Source organism: Crinia signifera, chromosome 5 (assembly GCF_055691185.1).
Source record: "Crinia signifera chromosome 5, ASM5569118v1, whole genome shotgun sequence".
Classification (NCBI taxonomy): domain Eukaryota; kingdom Metazoa; phylum Chordata; class Amphibia; order Anura; family Myobatrachidae; genus Crinia; species Crinia signifera.
In genome coordinates this window covers 312,057,144-312,079,104 of record NC_139221.1, presented here as the reverse complement: position 1 = coordinate 312,079,104, position 21,961 = coordinate 312,057,144, and the positions used below count along the sequence as shown (strand labels likewise).

General features: G+C 48.1%; 1 protein-coding gene across 1 annotated transcript in view; it reads right to left on the bottom strand.

Moving 5' to 3' along the window:
• The window catches only part of LOC146081331 (uncharacterized), a 97,475-nt gene that overhangs the window by 61,069 nt on the left and 14,445 nt on the right, over nt 1-21,961 (bottom strand). Inside the window, exons 9-13 of the mRNA XM_083189481.1 lie at nt 15,988-16,016; nt 10,560-10,651; nt 10,339-10,453; nt 9,057-9,227; nt 7,034-7,104 (exon numbers count right to left, since the gene is read on the bottom strand). Coding sequence (XP_083045607.1) covers nt 7,034-7,104; nt 9,057-9,227; nt 10,339-10,453; nt 10,560-10,651; nt 15,988-16,016 — 478 coding nt within the window. The remainder of the gene's footprint in view (nt 1-7,033; nt 7,105-9,056; nt 9,228-10,338; nt 10,454-10,559; nt 10,652-15,987; nt 16,017-21,961) is intronic.

Genomic DNA, 21,961 nt, shown 5'->3' with positions numbered 1-21,961 from the left:
CAGTTGGGAGCTTGCAGTCCTACTTGCCGGGCGGCGGGCTGGGAATCGCTGCTGAATTTGAAAACATATTGAAAAAACTGGCCAGACACTATCAGCCAATCAGCGTCTGGCCAGTCTTTTCAAAGTGCCCGCCCCACTGCCTGGCATTTAATGCTAAAAGTGCCCAGCTGCCGCTGCCCGGATCCCCACAGTCTGGAACTTGCTGCCTGGACCCCGCTGCCCACCACCCACTGCTGTACATAGGCACTGTCCCAACGCTGTCTCTTCCCCCTCCCACCTGAAAATGTAGGGACTAGGCTGGTTTGAAAGGGGCCAACCCGGGAATGTCCCTGCTTGATCCCTGGACTGTATACCTGAGTAAGTCCCTGCATTTTCTGGTTTGAAAGGGGTATTATAGAGTGTTGCAAAAGAGGCACTGTGCTACAAAGGAGCAGGGTGTGTTTAGTTAGCAAGCCTAAGGAAAATATGCATTAAAAAAATAAAAATTTTATCTGCATGTTGAAAATACTGTGTCTCTCTGCATTGTGACAGGCTGACTGGCCAAATAAGAACACCTCTGAAGGCGCTCGCCACACTATATAAAATCAGCTCCACGCCAACGTGGATAGTGGGGTATGAAAAGGTTGGAGGACGCGTACCGCCGCCGCTCGCCACACTTCGGATTGGCGTTGATCGTGGCGTGGCGTTAACAATGGGGGGGGGCATTTCACACAGTAATTACCCATCAGGGTGGGTATACAAGGGTATACAGGGTGCGCATGCGATGTGACCGATTTTTCCGACCCGATGAAAAAATCGGGTCCCATCGCATCTGATCGCATGCTTTAAGTTAAGGCATGCGATAAAAAAATCCAGATATTACACAAGTACCGGGGGTTCTTTATGTATCCATTGGTGGAGAATATATTTCCGTCCACTGCTGATATAATTAACAACATATTTTTGCTGTTACGTAGGATCGGCATCCCAGAGGGAAAGACACTTAAGATCGCCCCCCACTCTGCTGACAATGGGAGGCGACTCAGTAGGAACGTAGTGGAAAATCCCTGAACCTGTTTCCAGAAACGTTTTATTACTGGACAGTCCCACATTAAATGTTGCGTTGGGGCTATCACATTTATGGCAAGTGCCGGTGTCAGAGATGTCCATTGCATAACGTCGGTGTGGAGAGAGGCATCTGTTGTGATAAATGTTATAAAACATCTCTCTGTACATTGAGGCTGGCATGGTCTTCCAGGAATATTGGAAAGAGCGCAGTAGGTGTTTTGAAGTGAGTTGAGGGAATTTGTGTAGCCACGTGGAAAAGCCTGTGCGACCTGCGGACAAGCCTATAGGTATGTGGGTGGTCTGATAGTAAGTGGATATTGCTTTTCTGCCAGATGTAGGCTTGGATAGCAGTGTGTCCAAGTTGTTTTTACGGTCTAAAGGTGATAAGTACCTAAGCACTGCGCTAGCGTAATGTTGGGCCTGGTAGACAGCCAGGGCCTGTGAGGATGGGAGTTTGAATTTGTCTACTAGACTCTGCGCTGGCAACGGGGCGGTCGCTGTACCGTCAACCAGAGCTCCCACATGTGAGACGCCCTTGGATTTCCATGAGAGGAATGGGTGCCCTGCCTGTCCGTCCTGGAAATCTGGGTTTCCAATAAGAGGCAGAAACAGTGAGTGGTGGCTACTTAGGTTGTGTTTGTGTCTTCTCTGGTGCCAGACGGTCCATGACACCTTCAATAAAGGATTTTGTATAGTAGAGTTTGCGATTTCCGACTTGTGACAATGTAAAAAAAGAGAGTAGATGTTGATCGGGAAGAAATGATTGGTCAATATCGGTGTGGTTCGCTGTGGTGTGGACCCAGTCCCGAATGTATCTAAGTACCCCGGCCTGGTTATAGAGTTTTAGGTTTGGGAGATTAACTCCTCCGTTGGAAACGGGTTGTTGTAATTTTAGGTAGGAAGGCCTCCCTTTTAAAGACAAGAAGGTAGTGAGGTTTTTGCCTATCACTCTGGGAGGGGGGAGGAGGAATATTGTACATTTAAGGCCTCTGTAGGCTGATTGTCTGTATGACCAATGCCAGATAGTGGCCAGTGACTAGGAAGTAGGGGGGGGGGGGGGGGGGGGGGCGGCTGGTATTTTCTGCAGGGCGGGCCCTCTCGCACTTGGTAAGCTGCGATCTTCGCAGCTTACCGAGTCAACCAGAACCGGGCCATTAATGTACAGAACTAGGCGCATAAATAAACAAGTCTTATTGCTTTTAAACGTTAACACAATTTAATCCAGTAGGAAGAACGAATCTTTAAATATTCACGTACTAAAGTTCACAGTGAAAGCAGACATTTAACCTGAAGTCAGACATGATAATTAATGTGTCTTTTCCGTCTTTCAGGCTGCCACAAATGGGCTGGCAGTAATCCTCCTGCTAGACTTTCAGTGGCTGGCCCTGTCTGCCCTCCTGCTCAGTGAAATGGGACAGGCCTGCTCAGGTTACAGTAGGGACCATGTTGTGTTGCCTGACACATTTCAATGTTTGACTTGTAACCCGCATCATACAGCTCTCAGCTCTGAGGATGAGCACGCGGATAACAGCAGCCGGGTGGAACTGATAGCTATGATTATTATGGAATCTTCTATCTGTAACTTGGGCCAGTCAGGACTGGCAGAGCACATTAATGGCTGCTGTATATATCACGTAGGCTTCTGGATTCACTGAGCCAGAGAATAAGGTTGTTTCCAGGAAGAGACCCAGGTGCTGCTAACTGTGCATGCTCCAATGCAAACAGGGATTAGAGTGCGATTCCACTTGCATTGTCTGCTGGGTGTATTGGACGGAATGGGGAAGGATAAAGTTTGTGCTACAGTTCTGCTTGGGTCCGATGCATCAGTCCAACATCCAGATAAAATCTGCTGGATTCGCCGCCATATTCAATGCCTCAGGGGCTCGCTGCCCCCGAGGGCGAAAATAGCCCAATACGGCGACACAGCGGCAGGCAGGCAGGATGGTGGGTGCCCGGCATATTAGACAGGCAGGAAGGGGACAGGACGGCCACTGCAGAGGGACGGAGGGCTGCAGCACACATTTATCCACTGCAGGGAGGGCCGGGTGACCCAGGCCGTAGTGTGCGCTGAGCTGGTCCCGTTCCATGCATATCTAATGAGCGGGACCCAGCGCAGTGCATATGCAATGAGTGGGTCCCCGCCGTCTGCATAAATAATGGGGGGGGGGAATGAAACAAAAAAAATCTAAATATATTACAGTGGTGCTTGTAAAGAAATGAAATTAGCAAGATGCTTCAATTAATAAAAAAACTGACATGTAGATACCAAAAAAAATAATAAAAAACATTTATTTTCTAAGTACAAATTTCAGTTCACCTAAAAAATATGTCAAATGCAGAACGGAGAACTTCAACCAAAAAACCAGTGAACACAGTTCTCCATTTTGCCATTGAATACACTTTCGGCAAAATATGCAAGAAAACCCAAAAGGTTGACTTGGGGTTTTTCCCTTTTTCTTTAGCGGACAGGCGGTATTTCATGCCTTACCTTCCACTAGGGCGCGGTGGGAGAATACAATAGTGTGCTGAGCGCAGTGAGCCGTGCTACGTTACATTTGGGACAAAAAAAGGTGAGAAACCCCATGTTGACCTTTTGACTGTTGACCTTCCCCATGTCGACCTAATGTTCATTTCTGCGGGCCGCTTCACCGTGGGGGGGGGGTGTTGCTACTCTGGGGGGGGGATTGCCGGGCACTCCGGCGCTCACCTGCTCCGGTCGCTCCGTCACTCCACGAGGAGGGAGGGGGGGCCCGGTATTGCGGTGCGGGCCTCCGCGATGTTCACCCCCTTAGTGTGAAAGCGCCCGACCTGGGTTTGTGATATGAAGATATGAAAGGGGTATAAGAAGGATTAAGCCCGGGTCGCCCTCTGTACAATGGGTGAACCAGGTTTAATGTGAAAGCTCCGAACCCGGTTTGGAGCCGGGCAACCCGGCATAGCGATGTGACGAATGACTCTAGGGTGACCGCACAACCGAAAACCACCCAATTTGTGATTCCAGCATTTCAAGAGCAGCAAGAGATATACTTATTTATTGGATTACAGGGATGAGAGATTCCGTTATTGTAGCAATCAATAGTCTCAGAAATAAATGAAAGAACCGTGAATAATTTCGGAGGGACTGAATAATATAAATAACGAAGGCAGATCGCCAGGTCAATGTGACGGAATGAGAAGAGACAGGCTAAAGGTACAGTAATCAGAGGACTAATAGGGAAGTTGATAAACTGTGTCAGCCTGATCCAGACTGCTGCACAAAGTCATACGCGGAGACGCAGAAGTGAAATAAGGCTCTGGGAGACAGACGTCCCTGACATCGGAGCAAAGGCAGCACTGCAGAGCAGGGATCTGCAGACAGTCCATTCCCATTAGGAGATACAAAGCATACCGCATAAGTAATGGTGTTGTACTCCGTGTGCGGCACGACGGCAGTTACCATAAATGGCTTTGTACATTGAATTTTCTTCTATAAAATGCTATTTATTAAAGAGTGAACAGCTCAGCTCTGACCAGCACCTGCTGCGTTCTGGTTATTAAGGGCCTGATTCAGAACTTATTGCTGGTCTATTTGCAATCACTCAATTTCCAATGGCCATGGGAAGATGGAGGCCCTGCTGACCCTCCCTCCCAATGGCCAAAACGCCATCAATCACCTTGCAGATGGCCAGCGATGGCAAGCCAGGGGAGCCCGCGCATGCGCACCGCTTACCGTGTGCATGTGCGATTGTTCGATAATCGCTCGGACTGCGTACTCGCAACTCAGCATTCGGGTCTGATGCAGGCCCTTAGATACATACATGTGATATACATATATCAGGCCAGACAATAAGACATTCATAAAATTACACGACTTATATCTCTTTGCTTATCTCAAAATATATCCCCACCGACCTCTCCGCTCTGCACAAGATTTGCGTCTCTCATCCACAGTCATTACTCGCTCCCACTCACACTTTCAGGATTATTGTTGGGCAGCACCCACCCTATGGAATGCCCTTTCACGTTCACTAAGGGCAGTTTTCAATTACGCTGATTAGGCCGATTTTCATGGCGAATGAGTCCTATTTTCATGCTCCATGGCAAATTTTTTGACTGGAAAAGTCATTCACCCTATTCAACACTCAAAAGTCGCCGATGGCGAATAGTGAATGACGGCCAATTTGCCGTCTGTTAGACGCCGCAATTCGCTGCTGTTTTCCAATGGGTTTTTCACTGTGATTCGCCGTGAGTGTATTCAATGTTAGGATGTTGAATTGCTTTCAGCGTGATTTTCGCTGTGCTTCGCCGTGTAGCAATCGCCATCTTTTTAAGGTGAACTGGAATGTTTTATTTGGTGTAAAAAAATCAGTAATTTTTTTTCTGTGCAGGGGCATGCTATTTTTATTCATGTGCATTTACACATGAATATATATTTAATTTTTTTTTTTTTTACACATAACAGCCAGCAGGGGGCCGAGAGCCGCTCATTACATATTCATATATTCACTGCTCCCGCTCATTACATATGCACGAGCGGGAGCAGTGCAGCGGCTCCCTACCCACGTTCCCTGCCAGCTCTTCCGGGGGGCAGCTTGTGCTGCCTGTGTCCCGGGGAGCCCTCCTTCCCCTCATACATTCCAGTGCAGGCAGGGAGACTTCCATCTCCCTGCCTGTCACGTCCCCCGGCTCCCTGTGGCGAATTAAAATTTGCCATCAGGGGCAGCGAGCCCCTGCGGCGTTGAATAGGGCGACAGGGAGGGCTGGCAGCGAATGCTCCAGCCCTCCGGAACGCGGCGAATGTGCAGCGAATCCTAAACAGGATTCGCTGCACATGCCGGAAATAGTCATTGAATACTGCCCTAAGACCCTCCTCTAGCCTCCAAACTTTCAAGCATTGCCTGAAAACTCACTTCTTCAGGCAAGCCTATCATATTCAGGAACACCCACATAACCTCCAGTAGCATTTATATCTAATTGCATCCCATCAGGACTGTCTTGTAATCTGGTGGGACTGCCATGCTATGGAATTCTATCCTTATGTATCCCTCCTATTATCCCTATAGATTGTAAGCTTGCGAGCAGGGCCCTCCTACCTCCATGTCGGTTTGTATCTACCCAGTTTGTTTAATCACTGTTGTTTCCAATTGTAAAGCGCAACTGGATCTGCAGCGCTATATAAGAAACTGTAAATAAATGAATTAATAATAAAATCAATAGGATCTTTATGGGGCCATTGATCAGAGCGGTCAAAAGTCTAAACCTCGCACTTGGCCTAATAGTGGCTTTCTGGAAGCATTACCAGGCCTCAGCAATGATCTGGCTGCTTGAACCAAGGATCTTGACCCCCTTTTCACACTTTGATCCTCTCTGAGAGCCAATCAGCTCCTACTTGTCATGTCACAGACTGTGACAGCTGAAAAATGTGACAGGTGATTGGTTGGTTATCACTCTCCATTTTATCACTTTGGAAGCTTAGGGCATTCGGCCCTAATTCTGGGATGAGCAGCAGTCATGGGGATAAGTTTGCTAAAGCTTCCAAAGTTGTGGTGTTGCCCATAGCAACGAACCTTATCCATTGGCAACACCGATACTATTTAGAAGCTTTATCTTTACCCCCTACTGTTTGTCAAAATAAACTGGGCAGGACCAACTGATATGTTCCTTTAGCCCAGTGACCCTTTGATGCTTCTCAGGTGCATTATTACCATGTTGTGACTATTGTATGTGTTGACATTTTGCCAAGTGTGTAAAGTGATGCAGTTGTATGAAGCTACGTGTACATTGGTTGTAGATTGGATTGTGACAATGTCCCTCTGAGCAATGAATGGTATATCACAGTGTTTCCTCTTTGTGGCTGTCGCTGGCAAATGGATCCTTTGTGAATACATATCCATTAGGGATACACAGTACATTAGTGTTCTATAGACTATGTCAGGTGATACCCGGCAGGGAGGGACAGTAGAATATCATCTTCCATGTTAAATGTCTGATATATCGGCTGACCTACCAGAAATCTCTCAAGTACGCTGGCCGCATTCCTTCTACACCTTCTGTAACACTTTGCAAATATTCCTTTTCCTAAAATAAAAGAGAAAATACAATTTATGTGGAAGAGCTCGCTGGTAACATGACAGGAGGATAGTTCTGAAATGTGGATGTTCCACAAGGCATCATTGTGGTGGTGCAGAGAGGGGGGGCTGTTTCTGGGTGTCATCTGCTCCTCCTCAGTGATAGGAGCCTAGTGCTGAACTGTAACATTATGTGCAGCAACAGTCTCCTGTTACAGCGTAGGAGCCTGCATTGCAGACAGACAGTCTCCGAGGGCATCCCAGAATTCCGGAACCCCTTTCCATGAAGCCATGCCCCTTTTTTAAGCCACACCCACATTGTAGCAGCACTCGCATTCATATTCACAGTCATACTTCTAAAAAATGAAGAGTTAAAGTTGCCAATAGCAACCAATCATTTTCTAGGATGCAACAGAGACATGATAGAGATAACTGGATTGGTTGCTATGGGCAACATCACCTTTTTTCATTTCTAGAAGCTTTAGTAAATGTACCCCTTTTTGTCATCTAGTGACCCTCTTGACTGTAATATATTTGGTTCTAGACATAGGTTTCTATAATGCCCAAACTTAAGCCCCGTACACACATAATCGATATCGCTCATTTTAGCCCTTCTGAGCGATATCGCTCAGCATATCGCCCAGTGTGTATGAACCCACCGAGGGAAGATGTACGCTTCCGACGGTTGTTAACGACCCGCTCAGTCATCTGTGCATGTACACTCCCGTCGCTCGTCACCCACCGGCATCGCCCAGTGTGTACAGGCCTTTAGGCTTCCAAATCCTCTTTTGTGTATTTATTTTACTTTAAAAGAATAAAAAAATGTATTGTAAAAAATAAATAAAAAAAATATAGAATATTTTGCAATTCTTTTTCAAAAAATGCTTTATTTATTTATAAACTCTAAAAACTTTCAGTACTTGGGGCCAAATGTAATCGGGTGTGAGAATCAGAAAGTGAGAGATATTGGGAGAGTTTTCCCATTTTTTTTAAAGCGGCAATCATTTACACGGCAAAATCAACCTGGTTGTCCATTGTAAATGATTGTCGCTTAAAAAAAAAAAAGGAAAACTCTCCCAAAATGTCTCACTTTCTGATTATCATACCTTATTATATTTGGCCCTTGGAGATTGATGCATGTGGGTCCCACTCCCCATACTAGTGTATGGAAATGGCGGGCCACACTGGGACTACAAGGGATATCATTGATACTGTGCTCTATTTTTATATTGCCTTTTAGATTTGACCTGGGCTGTGCTCTCCTGCCAAAGGTATTTCCAGGTGTATTTTAGGCCAACATGATTAATTCATATAGCCTCATAAGCCCCATTATAGGGTGATCCTGTGAAGATTGGTTGCGATCGGATCAACAGAATGTTTTTTCTTTTTTTGCCAATTAATTGATCGTGCTACGAACGAGATTTCGTTTCCGCTGAACTTCTGTCAAATGCAACTGAATATTCAAGCCGCTGTCGACAAGGTGTTCCCAAATCTAACAACCAACTACAAAAATCCGGATTGGCTGTGCGAACTTGCAGTTTTGGCACCAAAAAATGATGATGTCAACAAGCTCAATGAGCAAATTCAATTTAAACTGCCCGGCAAAACAGTCAAATACAAATCGATCGACACAGTAATGGACAAAGAACAAGCCGTCAATTATCCGATTGAATTTTTGAATTCATTGGAACCACCTGGAATGCCACCGCACGTATCAACATTGAAGGTTGGATCACCGGTGATGCTTATTCGCAACTTAAACGCACCAAAGTTGTGCAACAGAACCAGATTGACCATCGGCACTGTACCTATAGATAAAACTTAATGACCGCCCCCATCCATCCACCAGAAGTCATCTGGCTATAGATAATTAGTGCTTCCCGTGCGAAGCCGGGGCGGGCCGCTAGTCTGCTATAATTATAGCTGCACACATTGAAACTGTATCTGTTTCACATAAAATACCTCTGGCCACATTGGATGACAGTATTGCAGATCTTTCTCCAGTTCCTTTTTCCTCCAATCTTTCCAGAGATTCATTTTGACCTTTGACTGATAGATTTCTTTAAATTCTTCCGCGATCTGGTAAAGTGTCAGACCCAGGGCTATGAAAATAACAATAATCCTCCAGCTGTCCTATAATGACGAAATAAGAAACATAGGACGTGACTCCTGTGCGTCTTATGTGGCATAAATACAATCAATATCCTTAACAATATATTCAAAGTGTGGTTTAACCCAAAGCATATGAATGTCCTGGTGGTCTCTCAAAACAAGGAGTTTTTATGTTAGGTGGCCTGTGTGCAAATCACAACATGACTCTGGGGAACTGCAGAAGTGTCTCTTTACTAGCTGCATCATGTTGAATAATGGCAGCAGAGGGACTTCCCGAAAAACAAGTGTAGAGCAGTGATGCAACTTACTACAATTCACATTTATATAACACAATATACAGTACATCTACTCGTATGACTGGTGTAGGACAAATGTCTAGTGTCCTGTCCCTGAATCTCTGAAACACTGCCATCTGCTGGCAGAGAGTAGACTACATCTCTTTCTCACACATGCAGAAACACAGAAGTTAGCAGGCTAGCTTTCAAAGCTTTTGCTTCAAGCAGGCTTACTAGTTACATATAATATGGTTCATTTAGGCCGGCGTTTAAACTGCACAGCTGACAACTAGGTGTTTGTGCATAAGCAGTTATGCACCATGTAGGGGCTAATTCTGCCCAGTTCGCTGGGCTGTGAATCACAGCTCGAGTGACTATTAGAAGACCGCTCATGGCAGGCCCGGCCATGGAGAGGGAGGACCACTGACGTCGGCAGCGGCCTTCATCTCTCCACAGTGATCGCCGCAACAAATTAATCTAGCCATACTTGGCGCTGCGAACAGGGTGAAATCCATTCCATGGAGAGTGATTGAGAATGGATTTCCCCCTGTGTGCACGGCTGCAAATGTATTCACAGCTGTGCACAGGGCGGCATTTACCTGAACGCCAGGCTCCGAACATTTGCAGCCCAGTGTTCAGGTCTTCTTGAGGGCCCATAGGGTGAGTTAGCTTTGGGCTGTTGCACTGATTGGAGAAAGCAAATAAAAATTATTATTATTATTATTATTATTATTATTAATAACCAGAATAAAGAGCAGTTTATTTCCACTACTGCATAGGACGTGCTTGTTTAACAATCAGTTTCCGGAGACTCCACAATGTAATCCCTTCCTCTGATCGCACATGCCATGACATACCGCTGGAAATTTATAAGGGGCATCCTCAGTTCTTCGCAGCGAGGATGCGATTCCCAGAGCTGTCCACGAGATGATGAATAGAAGATTCAGTGACAGCATTATAGCGATTTTCTTCCTGCAGGGGAAGAGAAGACAGAGCCGGCTTTCATCTCAAACAGCTGAGAGAGAGATTCGCCCCCAGGCACTATCAATTAGCTCAATGAAACGCTCTCAAGGCTTACCTGCCAAAAAAATTCCATTTGACTTCAATTAATTTCTGAATAACTGGGTGCATGATAATGTCTAGCTGCCGGGATCGGACGATGACTTCCAGCTACAGCAGAAAATGAGGAAGAAGCAGAAAGTTAGTGGCACGCACATCACGCATGCTATCAGGATGTTTGTGACAGGGCAAAAAATTCACCCCCTAAAGTGCGAACTGCACCTGATTTTAGGCCTGAATTGCGCATTTACAAGTCGAGTAATTATCAATTGGACATGCACATTGAATGTAGCGCACATATGTGAGCCACGACAGCAACAGAAAAAGGGTATGGATTGTCATTGCAATCCCCTCGCAATTTGACCGCAGGAAGCCAGGATTTGGAGGTGGAAATCAGAAGTTTTAGGGGAGTGTCAGAAAAACCGCATGCGCTTACAGGCATTTTAAGGGAGGGGCTGTGACATCAGCGGTCCTTCCTCCCAATGGCTAGGACACTACTGGAAAATGCCAGCGGCAGGACCTCAAACGCCCGCAGGGTGTCAATCAGCCTGCGAGCACAGGCATTCGGAGCCTCTGCTCGTACAGAGGGCTCACACATGCGGAGGTGCACATGCACGGTCCTCCGTTAATCGGAAGAGGGGACGAATTTGGACCTGTGCATGCATCTGAATCGGCCCCATGATGTAGCCTGGCATGGAGTGTAAAATGAAGGTGATGCAGTGATAAAGTCGCAGCTTGGTAAACTCAGTTTATGTTACGTTGATAATGTTATTGTGAAAGACAGACATTAATGCACAGAAGTGTGGCAGAGTTACTGCGGCTTTCTTGCAGCCATTCAGTACATTATCATCCACGGAAATTACCCAATGACCATGAAATGATTCGGAAGGGACGAAGAGTGAAGAGTTTAAATCAGGACCAGGGCCGGCGACAGGGGGGGGTCAAGGGGGACATGTGTGATGGGCCCCGGCAATCTGAAGGGCCCAACCAGGGCCTATCTGTGTTACCCGCGTTGCTGCAGCTCGGGCCGCGGCAGTGTAGTGTCTGTGCTATCCAGCCGACTCACTTACAAGTTGTGTTAACTTGTGTGCGCACCGCCGGGTCTCTCCCGCAGCGCTGCTTGTCACTCCGCCCGCCATCCATTCAGCCAGGTCGCAGCCAGCCTCTCACCGCTCGGAGGTTGGATCCTCAATGGAATTGGTAAGGAGACTAGTGGACTAAGGAATGGAGGGAAGGAGGAAAGGAGCCTGGAGCTAATAAAATAATCAGTTCTGCGCCCATGTATTGGATGATTAGTAATCTCACTTTATGGAGACTATCCACTTACCTTAACTCATTATTAAAAGCTGATTCTCCATGATCTCCTTGGGTATTGAGGCTATTTAACAACAGCCTAAGGCAGGAGAGATTAGCAATGCATCTGTAGCATACGGTAATGGGGCCTAGTTATTGTTTGCAGGATATCCGCTGAAAAACACCCATTTTTAGGGCGTGAAGTTAGTTGGTGAAGGTAATGGCTAAGCAGTAGATGCAAATTTGCAAATGAATTGCAAAACTATTGCACATCGCTATCCACTCGCCATTGCTAGATTAAGGGTGGATGCAGGGTACCCCCATGCCCCCTGTCAGGTAGCCCCCCAACCATAGCACAGTGACATCACTAACTCTCCTTGTTCCTGTCCAAGGGTGTAAGTAGGCATGGCCTTCGACTATCGATGATTCAAAATCATCTATGCCAGTGGTTCTCGAACTGTGTGCCGTGGCACCCTGGGGTGCCTTGGGGGACTTTCAGGGGTGCCCTGGGTTGATGGTCCAGGAACAATTCAAGTTATTTATGCTCAATATAATAGTCAAATTATGGACAAACAGAAGGGAATCCTGTCCATTACCCCATAACTGACCCTAAGGATGAGATATAAACATAATTTATCTAACTTAATATTTGTTTCTGACTTTCTTAATGAGAAACCTTTAGCCTATGGGTGCCGGGAAAACATTTCTGATGCTTCAGAGTGCCGTGATTCAAAAAAGTTTGGGAACCCCTGATCTACGGTTTATGGCCAATGTAGAATAGTTTTTCCATCGATGGGGGAGAACCAGATTTCCCACCATCAATATCATGCCCCCCGACCAGGGCCGTCTTAGCCCATGGTCTTGGTGGACAGTTGTCCAAGGGCCCCATAACCCTAGGGGCCCAAACCCCAAGTCTTGACCCCCCCCTGTTGACTGGTGACATTCAGGAAGTGGGGCAGGTGAAACGTTGCAGACAAGCGCTCCCTGCTTTGCGCACAGCTGGAAACCGTAAGTTCGGGTGCAGGACTTACGGTGATCGGGGCTCTGGAGCCCAGCATGTGGCAGGGAACGGACTGGTAAGCAGTGACGCTGGTACCCCTGCACCCTCAGTAGTCTGCTTCCAATTATATTGAAATATGTATGTTTATATATATATATATATATATATATATATATATTGGTTAAGGGCCCCACTGTACTACCTTGTCCGGGGGCCCCTAATGCTCTTAAGATGGCCTTGCCCCCAACATCCATGAAGCCCTGCTGGTGTGTTTTGATTGGCCCACAGGCCAATCAGTTAAAGAAAATGGAGGACCATCGATATGTAAACACATTTATTGTCATCCACTGCATAGTATGACACTATCGATGGCCAGTTGCACTATTGCCATCGATGGCAAAGGCAACGATGACCATCTCTAGTTGTAAGTAGTACAGAGACTGCTGCTATTCTTACATCCCACCCATGTGAATAGCTACATACTGTAATGTGGATAATAAGGAAGATTTCCAGCTCCTTAGGGAGTCAGGGAGTCTCCCTAACAATCAGGGAGAGTTGGCAAGTATGAAGTGGGGACATTCTCTTCTTATAGAATTCAGGCAGTTTTAGTTACAGGTAACTTACTGTAGTAACTCCACAGTTCAAACATAATTCTATGCCATAAACCTATATTTACAGCTCAGTTCTAGCAGATCCCTGCCTCACCGCTCCTATGATGACGCAAGAAGGTGGGTCCACGATTTATACCCAAAAGAACAGGAGAAAATATTACGGAAATGTTTTCCGGAACAAGCGGGAAGATTATTTCTGTTTTATTGAATCAGCTTCAATTCACAGCGTTTCGGTAATGTGATGATTGAAACCTGATGCGTCAATGTTGTACTGCGTGTTCAGCCGGGGAATTAGCAATTAATTCCTGCCCACTCATCACACCCTGATGATTAAATGTTAACGTGGGTTTTGCTTGGTGTTAATTTCAAAGTATCACATTGACTAACGCCGTCTGCCTGGAACATAAATACAGCAGAAGGCTGTGTTATGGAAACTGGAGCGTTCTAAGGATAAAACATATGAGTCTGAATAAAATATATTTATTCCCTAAATATCATACGCAAATATGGGGCGGGGGGTGGGGGAGAAGGGTTCGTTGCCTACATCTGGAGAAAACCAATAGCATTCAGTTTAGAAGGGCTGGCCCTACTGCTAAAGATTACTGACCTCATTCAGATATAGGCCCTTATTCTGATCGGTGCGGCCAGAGCCGATTATGCGGCCAGGACCGTGCGTGCGAAACCCCGCCTTCCATACGGATCGCCAACTCCGTCCGTACGCGGTAAGAAGCTGTCCGAACGGACCGCACGTGTATTTTTCACGTAATACGCCTCCTCCATCTCAGGGAACCTCCCCCATCATTCGATGGTCGCAGACCATCGAATGCAGGACCGTGTGCTCCACCAGCACCCGCAACCTCAGACCACACGGACATTTTTCCGTGCAAAAGCAGGGATCTGGGCGGGCAGCTGACATCCGGCGATGTCATATGTCCGCCCCCTACACGTGCGTCACGGCCGCATTACCATACGTACGCCCAGCGTTTGCATGGGAACGCCCATGAAACGCGGGGTGTATGCATATGGTAATGAGCCCAAATAGCCCTTCACGCCCCTCTCCACCCCCTGTTCGGAGTGTTCACATATCATGCGGGATTTGGCCGTACGCCCTGCTCGCACATGCGCAGAGACGCCTCTGCACATGCGCAGACACAAAACATCGGCGGGCCGAACGCACGCGGATATATCCGCACCGATCAGAATAAGGGCCATAGTGACTGATTCTGGTTTGATCAGTATGCTGCGAACATCGCGGCTAAATGAGCACTTGACACGCCGCCCCGCCGAATACCCCACCCCCCACGCCGATTCCCTCCCCCATACCATGTGAGGGGTAGTGTATTGAAAATACATCCCCTCGCATTCCTCCGCTGCAGGAAAAATCATTCGATGGTCGGAGACAGGAAAAATCATTCAATGCCGCAAATAGAAGTCAGTGAAAAGTAACGTTTTATTATCATGTGTGGTGTCAGGGCCGGTGCAAGGAGGGGGGGGGGGGGTGCCCCGCTGTTCACCTGTTCCATAGTTGGGGGGCGGGGGGATGCGGCCACCGCAGAGTCTCTCCAAGGGGGGAATGTGTGATGACGATGCGGCGGGGGGGTGGCTGATGCGGCGGCTACACAGTCGTTCCATGGGGTGGGGGCAGGGGGGGGGGATGCGGCCACCAAGTCACTCCACCGGGGTGGGGGGGGGGGGGCGGAGAAAGTTGTGGATGCCACTCACCTGGATCCAGGGGGGACCTGCTCCCAAGTTCCGCCCTCCAGAAGCCAGCGCCCCCAGGCAAATGCCTAAAGCTGCCTAGTGGTGGCGACCGGCCATGTGTGGTGTGCAAACTTTAGTCGCTCTGGTTTCACACAATAGTGAATAGTATAAACAGTTACTTGCCCACTTGTGGTTGTGCTAGTGAGAACAGGGCATCATGTTACAATTGCCATGAAGTGAGGAGGGGAATGTAAACACACAGATTATTTCAGAGCGTTTATTTAGGTGGCCATGATCCAGGGACGTAAGGATGGTGGTACGACTGGTGCCGCCACAAAGGGTGGGATACACTGAGTACAGAGCCTCACCCTACTGCTGATCCCTGTCTTCCTCCACCTCAAAGCGTCTGCCTCTTGCACTGTGGGTGAGCTGTCATGATGTCCTCGCCCACCCACTATGATATAGGGGGCTGGTGTATGATGGTAATACCCTTCAGTATGGGGGCGAGGGGGCCGTTGCAGTACATTGCTGCACTGACCTGTACACTTGTGTAATTAAATCAGTGAGGGAAGAGAATCATCTGCCCATGGCAATGAGAGGAAGAAATGAAGTCTGCAAAGAAGCTGGAGATTCAGAATTATACAATGGAAGGAGCAGGGTCCTCCAACAGCACATGGTTGCAAGGCTCTGGTCCACACTAATGGTAAAATATTGTGATGAAAATATATATTTATATAAAATACACCTCATATATCCAACTTACAAATGTATTTAAAAAATAAATTACAATTATGATTAATTTGCACTAATTCTATTTATTCTTATGTTACAAAGGCACTTACTGGAGATTTGGCTTGCGTTCCGTGGAAACCTGGTTTAAAAGAAAAAACGAATGCATGTTAGATAAAACAAATCTGTGATGTTATAAAGACAGTAACAATAATCCAAATAAATATTCTCTGAGACTTTATGATGAGCTGAAGGCATAACACATAACACAAACACTTTTGTAGAAGAGATGAGGGGTCCCCAGGACTGATCTCCTCATGGAACATAAAAAATGCAACAATTATTATTTTATGCCACCATGCTGTCATGAAGTCAGTGGCATCATTAGGGGGAAGCAGACCACACACAGGTGTCAGCCACCAAGGGGTGACATTAAAGTGCTGACTCCTTCTTATTGAGAGGAGTCTGGTGCTGCACTGTAACATTTGCAGCACCTGGCTACTGTCACAGTATAAACACTACAGCGCAAGCAGAAGAAAAAATGTAGCAGACAGTAAATTAAAAAAAGGTGACACAATACTGTTAATATACATTAATGGATATAAATAGAGTTTGCTGAACACTTAACGGTAGGAAGCATAAATAACATTTTTGTAAGATGTAGAATAACCATCAGCCATTACATGTAAAGGTGTGTACACACAGGCCTATTCGGCGGCCACCCATATTGATTTCTATATATATGGGACACAGCGGCGTTGCGGCATCGGCTGGCAGGGAGGGAGGGACTGCGTTGGGGGCCCTCATTACGAGATAGTACAAATAGACTGTGCTGCATAGTCCGTTTCTAATTCCAATTCTGATGCTGCGCATTGGGTTCGGTGTGGCTTAATGGTGCAATTTGAACTAATTAGCTATCGATTTTGACTATATAGTCGAAATCGATAGCCTAAATCGCACCGTGTGTGGACGGCATAAGGCAAGGCACAGGGCAAGGGGAACAGTTATTGTGGCCTGGTAGCATTTCATTTGTGAATATGGATTTTATGCTTTCATGAAGTCAGTGGAGTCATTAGGGGGGGGGGGGGGGGGGGGCATACGCAGGTGTCATCCACCAAGGGGTGACATCAAAATACTGACTCCTTCTTAGTGACAGGATACTGTCACAGTAGAGGAGCCAGAACTGCATACAGTCTGGTCCCTGACAGCGGCCTGCATCTCCAGGACACCCAAAGTGCCTAAAACGATTGAATGAGCTGCAAGGCCATGATCCCTACTCACGATGCCAAATCCCTTTTTGTGGGCATGAAATAGGCCCTCCTGCACCAGGTAACAGCTGATGTAGGGACACCAATGCATTAAGTCAAAGTGATGATATCCAGTTAAAATGTAGACATCCTTGAACGACAGCTCTCACGTTGTTTCCTCGGTCAGTTTCCATAGTAACGCCAACTGCACATGTGCAACCTCTGACCCAATAAGCCTGCACCAGCAAAATGTCAACAATGACAGAATGTTGACATTTCCATTAAGCGCCAGGATGTAGTGCGTTGGCCCTTTAAAAAAATCAAGTTCAGTCGGCATCCTCCGCGGCTGTCGGTTTTGCAATGCAGCAACCCATTCTAAATAATGTCTTCTAGATGTGACCAACTCCACCAAGGATAATCCCATCTAATGCGCTCAACATGGCTGCCTCACCTGGGACCTTTCTGCGCAGTCTAATCCTGAAATCCCGGCGTTTTGGGGGACAAATCCCGGGATCCCGCCGATCCCAGGATTGGCCACCCTACATGTGTATCACGCGCACGCGCGTCCCAGTAACACAGGGGCTGGGCAGCGTCTCCCTGCCCGTCTCCGCTTCAGGGAGATGCTGCCCAGTTCGGGGGGAGTCGGGGCGGCGAGGGGGACCGGCAGCGACGGCGGCGACCGGCATAAGGCTCCGTTGTCATGGGGCGCACGAGCATCACGTGCGCGCGCCCCTGCAAAGACTGGCAGTAGCCAGAATCGCCAGCCCCTGCAAAGATTAGCCCGTCTACATCTGTATGTATTGTATATAATTTGTGTATCTATTTACACTTGTTTAATGGACCATGTATATGCAGTGCCGTCTTTCCCATTGGGCACGATGGGCAGTTGCCCGGGGACCCTAGGACCTAGGGGCCCCCGGCCCAGCCCAATGGGAAAGATGGTGGCCGGGGTCCGGGAATCCGCTCACCCTCGCTGGGGGATCCGGGCAGGGGGATCAGGGCGGTGGCGGTAGCTAGAAGCCTGATTCGGCGAAGCTCTATTTGCCGGCGGGGCGGGAAGCGCTGTTGCATTTGAATAGACTGGCCGGACGCTGATTGGCTGAATTCAAAAAATCAGCATCCGGCCAGTCTTTGAAAAGGCAACAGCGCTTCCCACCCCGCCGGCAAATAGCGCTTCACCTCCTAGCTAGCAGTGAATTTAATTTCGGGGGTCCGTGTGCCGGGGTTCTGATCACCCTCACTGGGTGATCCGGCAGGGGGATCAGGGCATCGGTGGCGGTAGCTAGGAGCCCGAAGCTGCGAAGCGCTATTTGCCGGCAGGGGGGGCGAGAAGCGCTGCTGCATTTAAAATGACTGGCTGAATGCTGATTGGCTGAATTCAGCCAATCAGCATCCGGCCAGTCTTTTCAAATTCAACAGCGCTTCCCGCCCCCGCCGACAAATAGTGCTTTGCCGCTTTGGGCTCCTAGCTACCGCCACCGCCGCCCTGATCCCCTTCCCCAGCGAGGATGGTCGGATCCCCGCCACCCGGCCACCATCTTTCCCATTAGCGCTATTTGCCGGTGGGGCGGGAAGCGCTGCTGCATTTGAAAAGACTGGCCGAACGCTGATTGGCTGAATTCAGCCAATCAGCGTCTGGCCAGTCTTTTCAAATGCAACAGCGCTTCCCGCCCCGCCAGTTAATAGCGCTTTGCCACTTCAGGGCAGGCTCCTAGCTACCGCCGCTGCCCTGATCCCGCTGCCCGGATCCCCCAGCGAAGATGATCGGATCCCCGGCCGCCGGAAGCTGACTGGCTGCCGCACGGAGCCAGAGAGGTGAGGGTTGGGGAGGTGACTGTGGGCTCCTGGGCAAACTAATTTGGGGGGGGTCCAGTGAACTAGGTTGCCCAGGGGCCCTTCCTAATGTTAAGACGGCCCTGTGTATATGACGATTCCCCTTAGTCTCAACCCCATGCGTCTGTCCACCCGTCTCTGGAAACCCCCCTTGCAAATCCTGCGTTTGCCCCTGCAAGCAGAGATATTTCTGCAGATAAAAGGCAACCAAAATGGTTATATAAGAAATACAGTAATCGGAGGTAACCAGGGAGGAAAGAAAGCATTTATATGGTTAGAAATGGAAGGTGCTAAAAAGTCTTTATGGAATGCGAGGAACACAGCAATAATCAGGTTAGCTGAAGCTGGAAAATCAATGTCTACTCTAATCCCAAAGCATTTTCCAAGTGCACAACTTGCAAGGTATATACGTGGTAACATTATTGTAGACGGCAAAGCTGATATTAAAATATGTTTTTTTTTACATCTGTTTTCATGAAGAATGGAAAGAAGTTTAATAGCAGCAATCTATGCACACCATTAAACAATACTACTTATCAAGGGGCCCGATTCACCTTTGTTAGTAAAGCAAAAAGGGCAGGGAGGGGGCAGGGGGGCTACCCAGTCGCTAGGAGAGCACTGGGCACACCCCTGAAAATGATAAAAAATGGGGGTCGCAGCTAGAGATGTGCAGACTCGGATTCCGGAGATCCAAGCCCCCACGGACGTCATCATTACGAGCCCGGTTCCGAGCAGCGCTCGGAGATTCCCGCCTGATTCAGGTCCGTCCGCGTGGTCAGAACGTCATCTCCCGGCGCCGGATTTCGCGAGGCTTTAAATAGCTGCTAGTAGTGGGTTGGGAGAGGGTGTGTTGGTGCTGCTGCTGGGGCTTGAGCTTGAGCTTGTGCGGTCTACCTCTGGTGTGCTGTGCTGTAATTAATTATTTTATTCGCTGGGGCTGTCTCCCTCAGTGCTGCTGTGTACTCTATTCTCCTGTGCTTAGGAGAACAGTCTAACTGTGTACCTGTAGTACTACTGTCTCCTCTGTGCTGGGGCCTACCTCTGGTGCTGTGCCTGTAATATTATTATATTATATATTAATTAATATTATTATATATATAGTCCACTGGTGCTGCCTGCACTGAATCTGCCAGTATTATTTAGTTACTCAGTCCACTGTTGCCACTGGCAGTGCTACTGCCTACCTAGTGTACCTACCTAGTACAGGGTTGCCGACCCTCCCGGAATTCGCGGGTCTCAGAGGAGGGGGCGGAGCTAAAATGGCACAATCGCGTCATTTTAGCCCCGCCCCCTCCATGGATATCAGTCATTTCTACTATTTCCCGTAATGGGGCGGGGCTTAATGGCGTCACCGTCAAGCCCCGCCCCCGATCGGGTAAGGAAAGTCTCCTCTCCGGGAGAAGCCCGGAGAGGAGCATTAAAAAGTCGGCAACCCTGACCTAGTACATACTAGGCTGCTATATCTAATTTAATAAAAAAATAATACTTGTGCTGTGTGGGACTGTAAAAAATAATTCCATGCTGCTGGTGCACTGACGTGTGCCACTGAGTGCCACTGCCAAGCAGTACCTAATATAAAATTAATTATTATAAATTCTGCTGATGCGCTGCATAAAGCTACTGGTGGTGTGTAATATAATAACTACCTTTTGTGGTGAACACTGGCAGTGCTACTGCCTGCCTGCCTGCCTACCTACCTAATAGTTTATTTTCTCTACCTACTAGCAGTGGCGTAGCTACGTTTTGGGCGCCCCCCCGCCGTTATGGGGGGGCGCCCCTCCCCGTCGCCGCCCCGCCGAGCACCCCTACCCCGCCGCACCGCCGAGCACCCCTACCCCGCCGCCCCGCCGAGCACCCCTACCCCGCCGCCCATGCAAACCCCCCCTCAATCCCCCACAGCCTTACCTATTGCGCTGGTCCCGGCGGCTCCGTTCTTCTGCTGAGGACCACCAGAAAATGGCCGCCCCCATACAGCAGACAGTTTCAGAGAACTGTCTGCTATATGGGGGCGGCCATTTTGTGGTGGTCCTCAGCAGAAGAACGGAGCCGCCGGGACCAGCGCGAAAGGTAAGTCTGCGGGGGATTGAGGGGGAGGTTTAACTATAGCACCGCAGCCCCCGGCGCCCCCACATGCACAGCGCCCCCCCGCGGTGGCGGGGGCTGCGGTGCTATAGTTACGCCCCTGCCTACTAGGCTGCTATATTCAGTAGCGCACGCAGGGGGGGGGGGTTTCTGAGTACCCAGAAACCCCCCAGGAGTCTGGTCTGAAAGCTGAGGGTCCCCTCTTTCCATAGGTACAAGAATTTTAAAAATCGGCCCTTGGGAAGCGGAGATATTTGACTTCAAAGCAGTGGTCCCCATTCAAGCATGTTAATTGCTATTCCCAGTCAGATATTTCAGGTTCTTTCTGACTTAGAGTTTTTCTGAGGGTATATTCCAAAAGCTGGGACTCTCCCCCTTTGATGGACACTAGTAGCTTGTCTCTACTGTTCCCACAACCAGAGATATCAGCCTTCCAGCAGCTGGTTACTGCTCCAGCTCCACACACCTGGTATGTAGTTTTATATTCTCGTTGGCAGATTGCTCTGCCTCCTGAACTCTGATCCCTAGTCCCCAATACCATTTGGTAGGTGAATTTAAATTCCATTAAAATCTAAGAATTTTTTTTCCGGGAACTGGAGATATCTGCAGTCAAGCAAACTGTCCTCCCACCAGAAAATTTTATTATTACTATTATTATTATTATTATTTATATACATTTGGTCTAACTGACCCGGCGTATACTGGGGCACCTAAGTGTCCATCTCTGTGCTTTGCTCCGCCCCTCTGGAAACCCCCTTCTGAAAATCCTGCGTTTGCCACTGATATTATTAATAATTAATTGAATTATATATAGTCCACTGGTGCTGCCTGCCTGCCTGCACTGAATACTGTGAATAGAGGTTGCCAGTATTATTTACTCAGTCCACTGTTGCCAGGCTGCTACTGTATATCTAATTTAATAAAA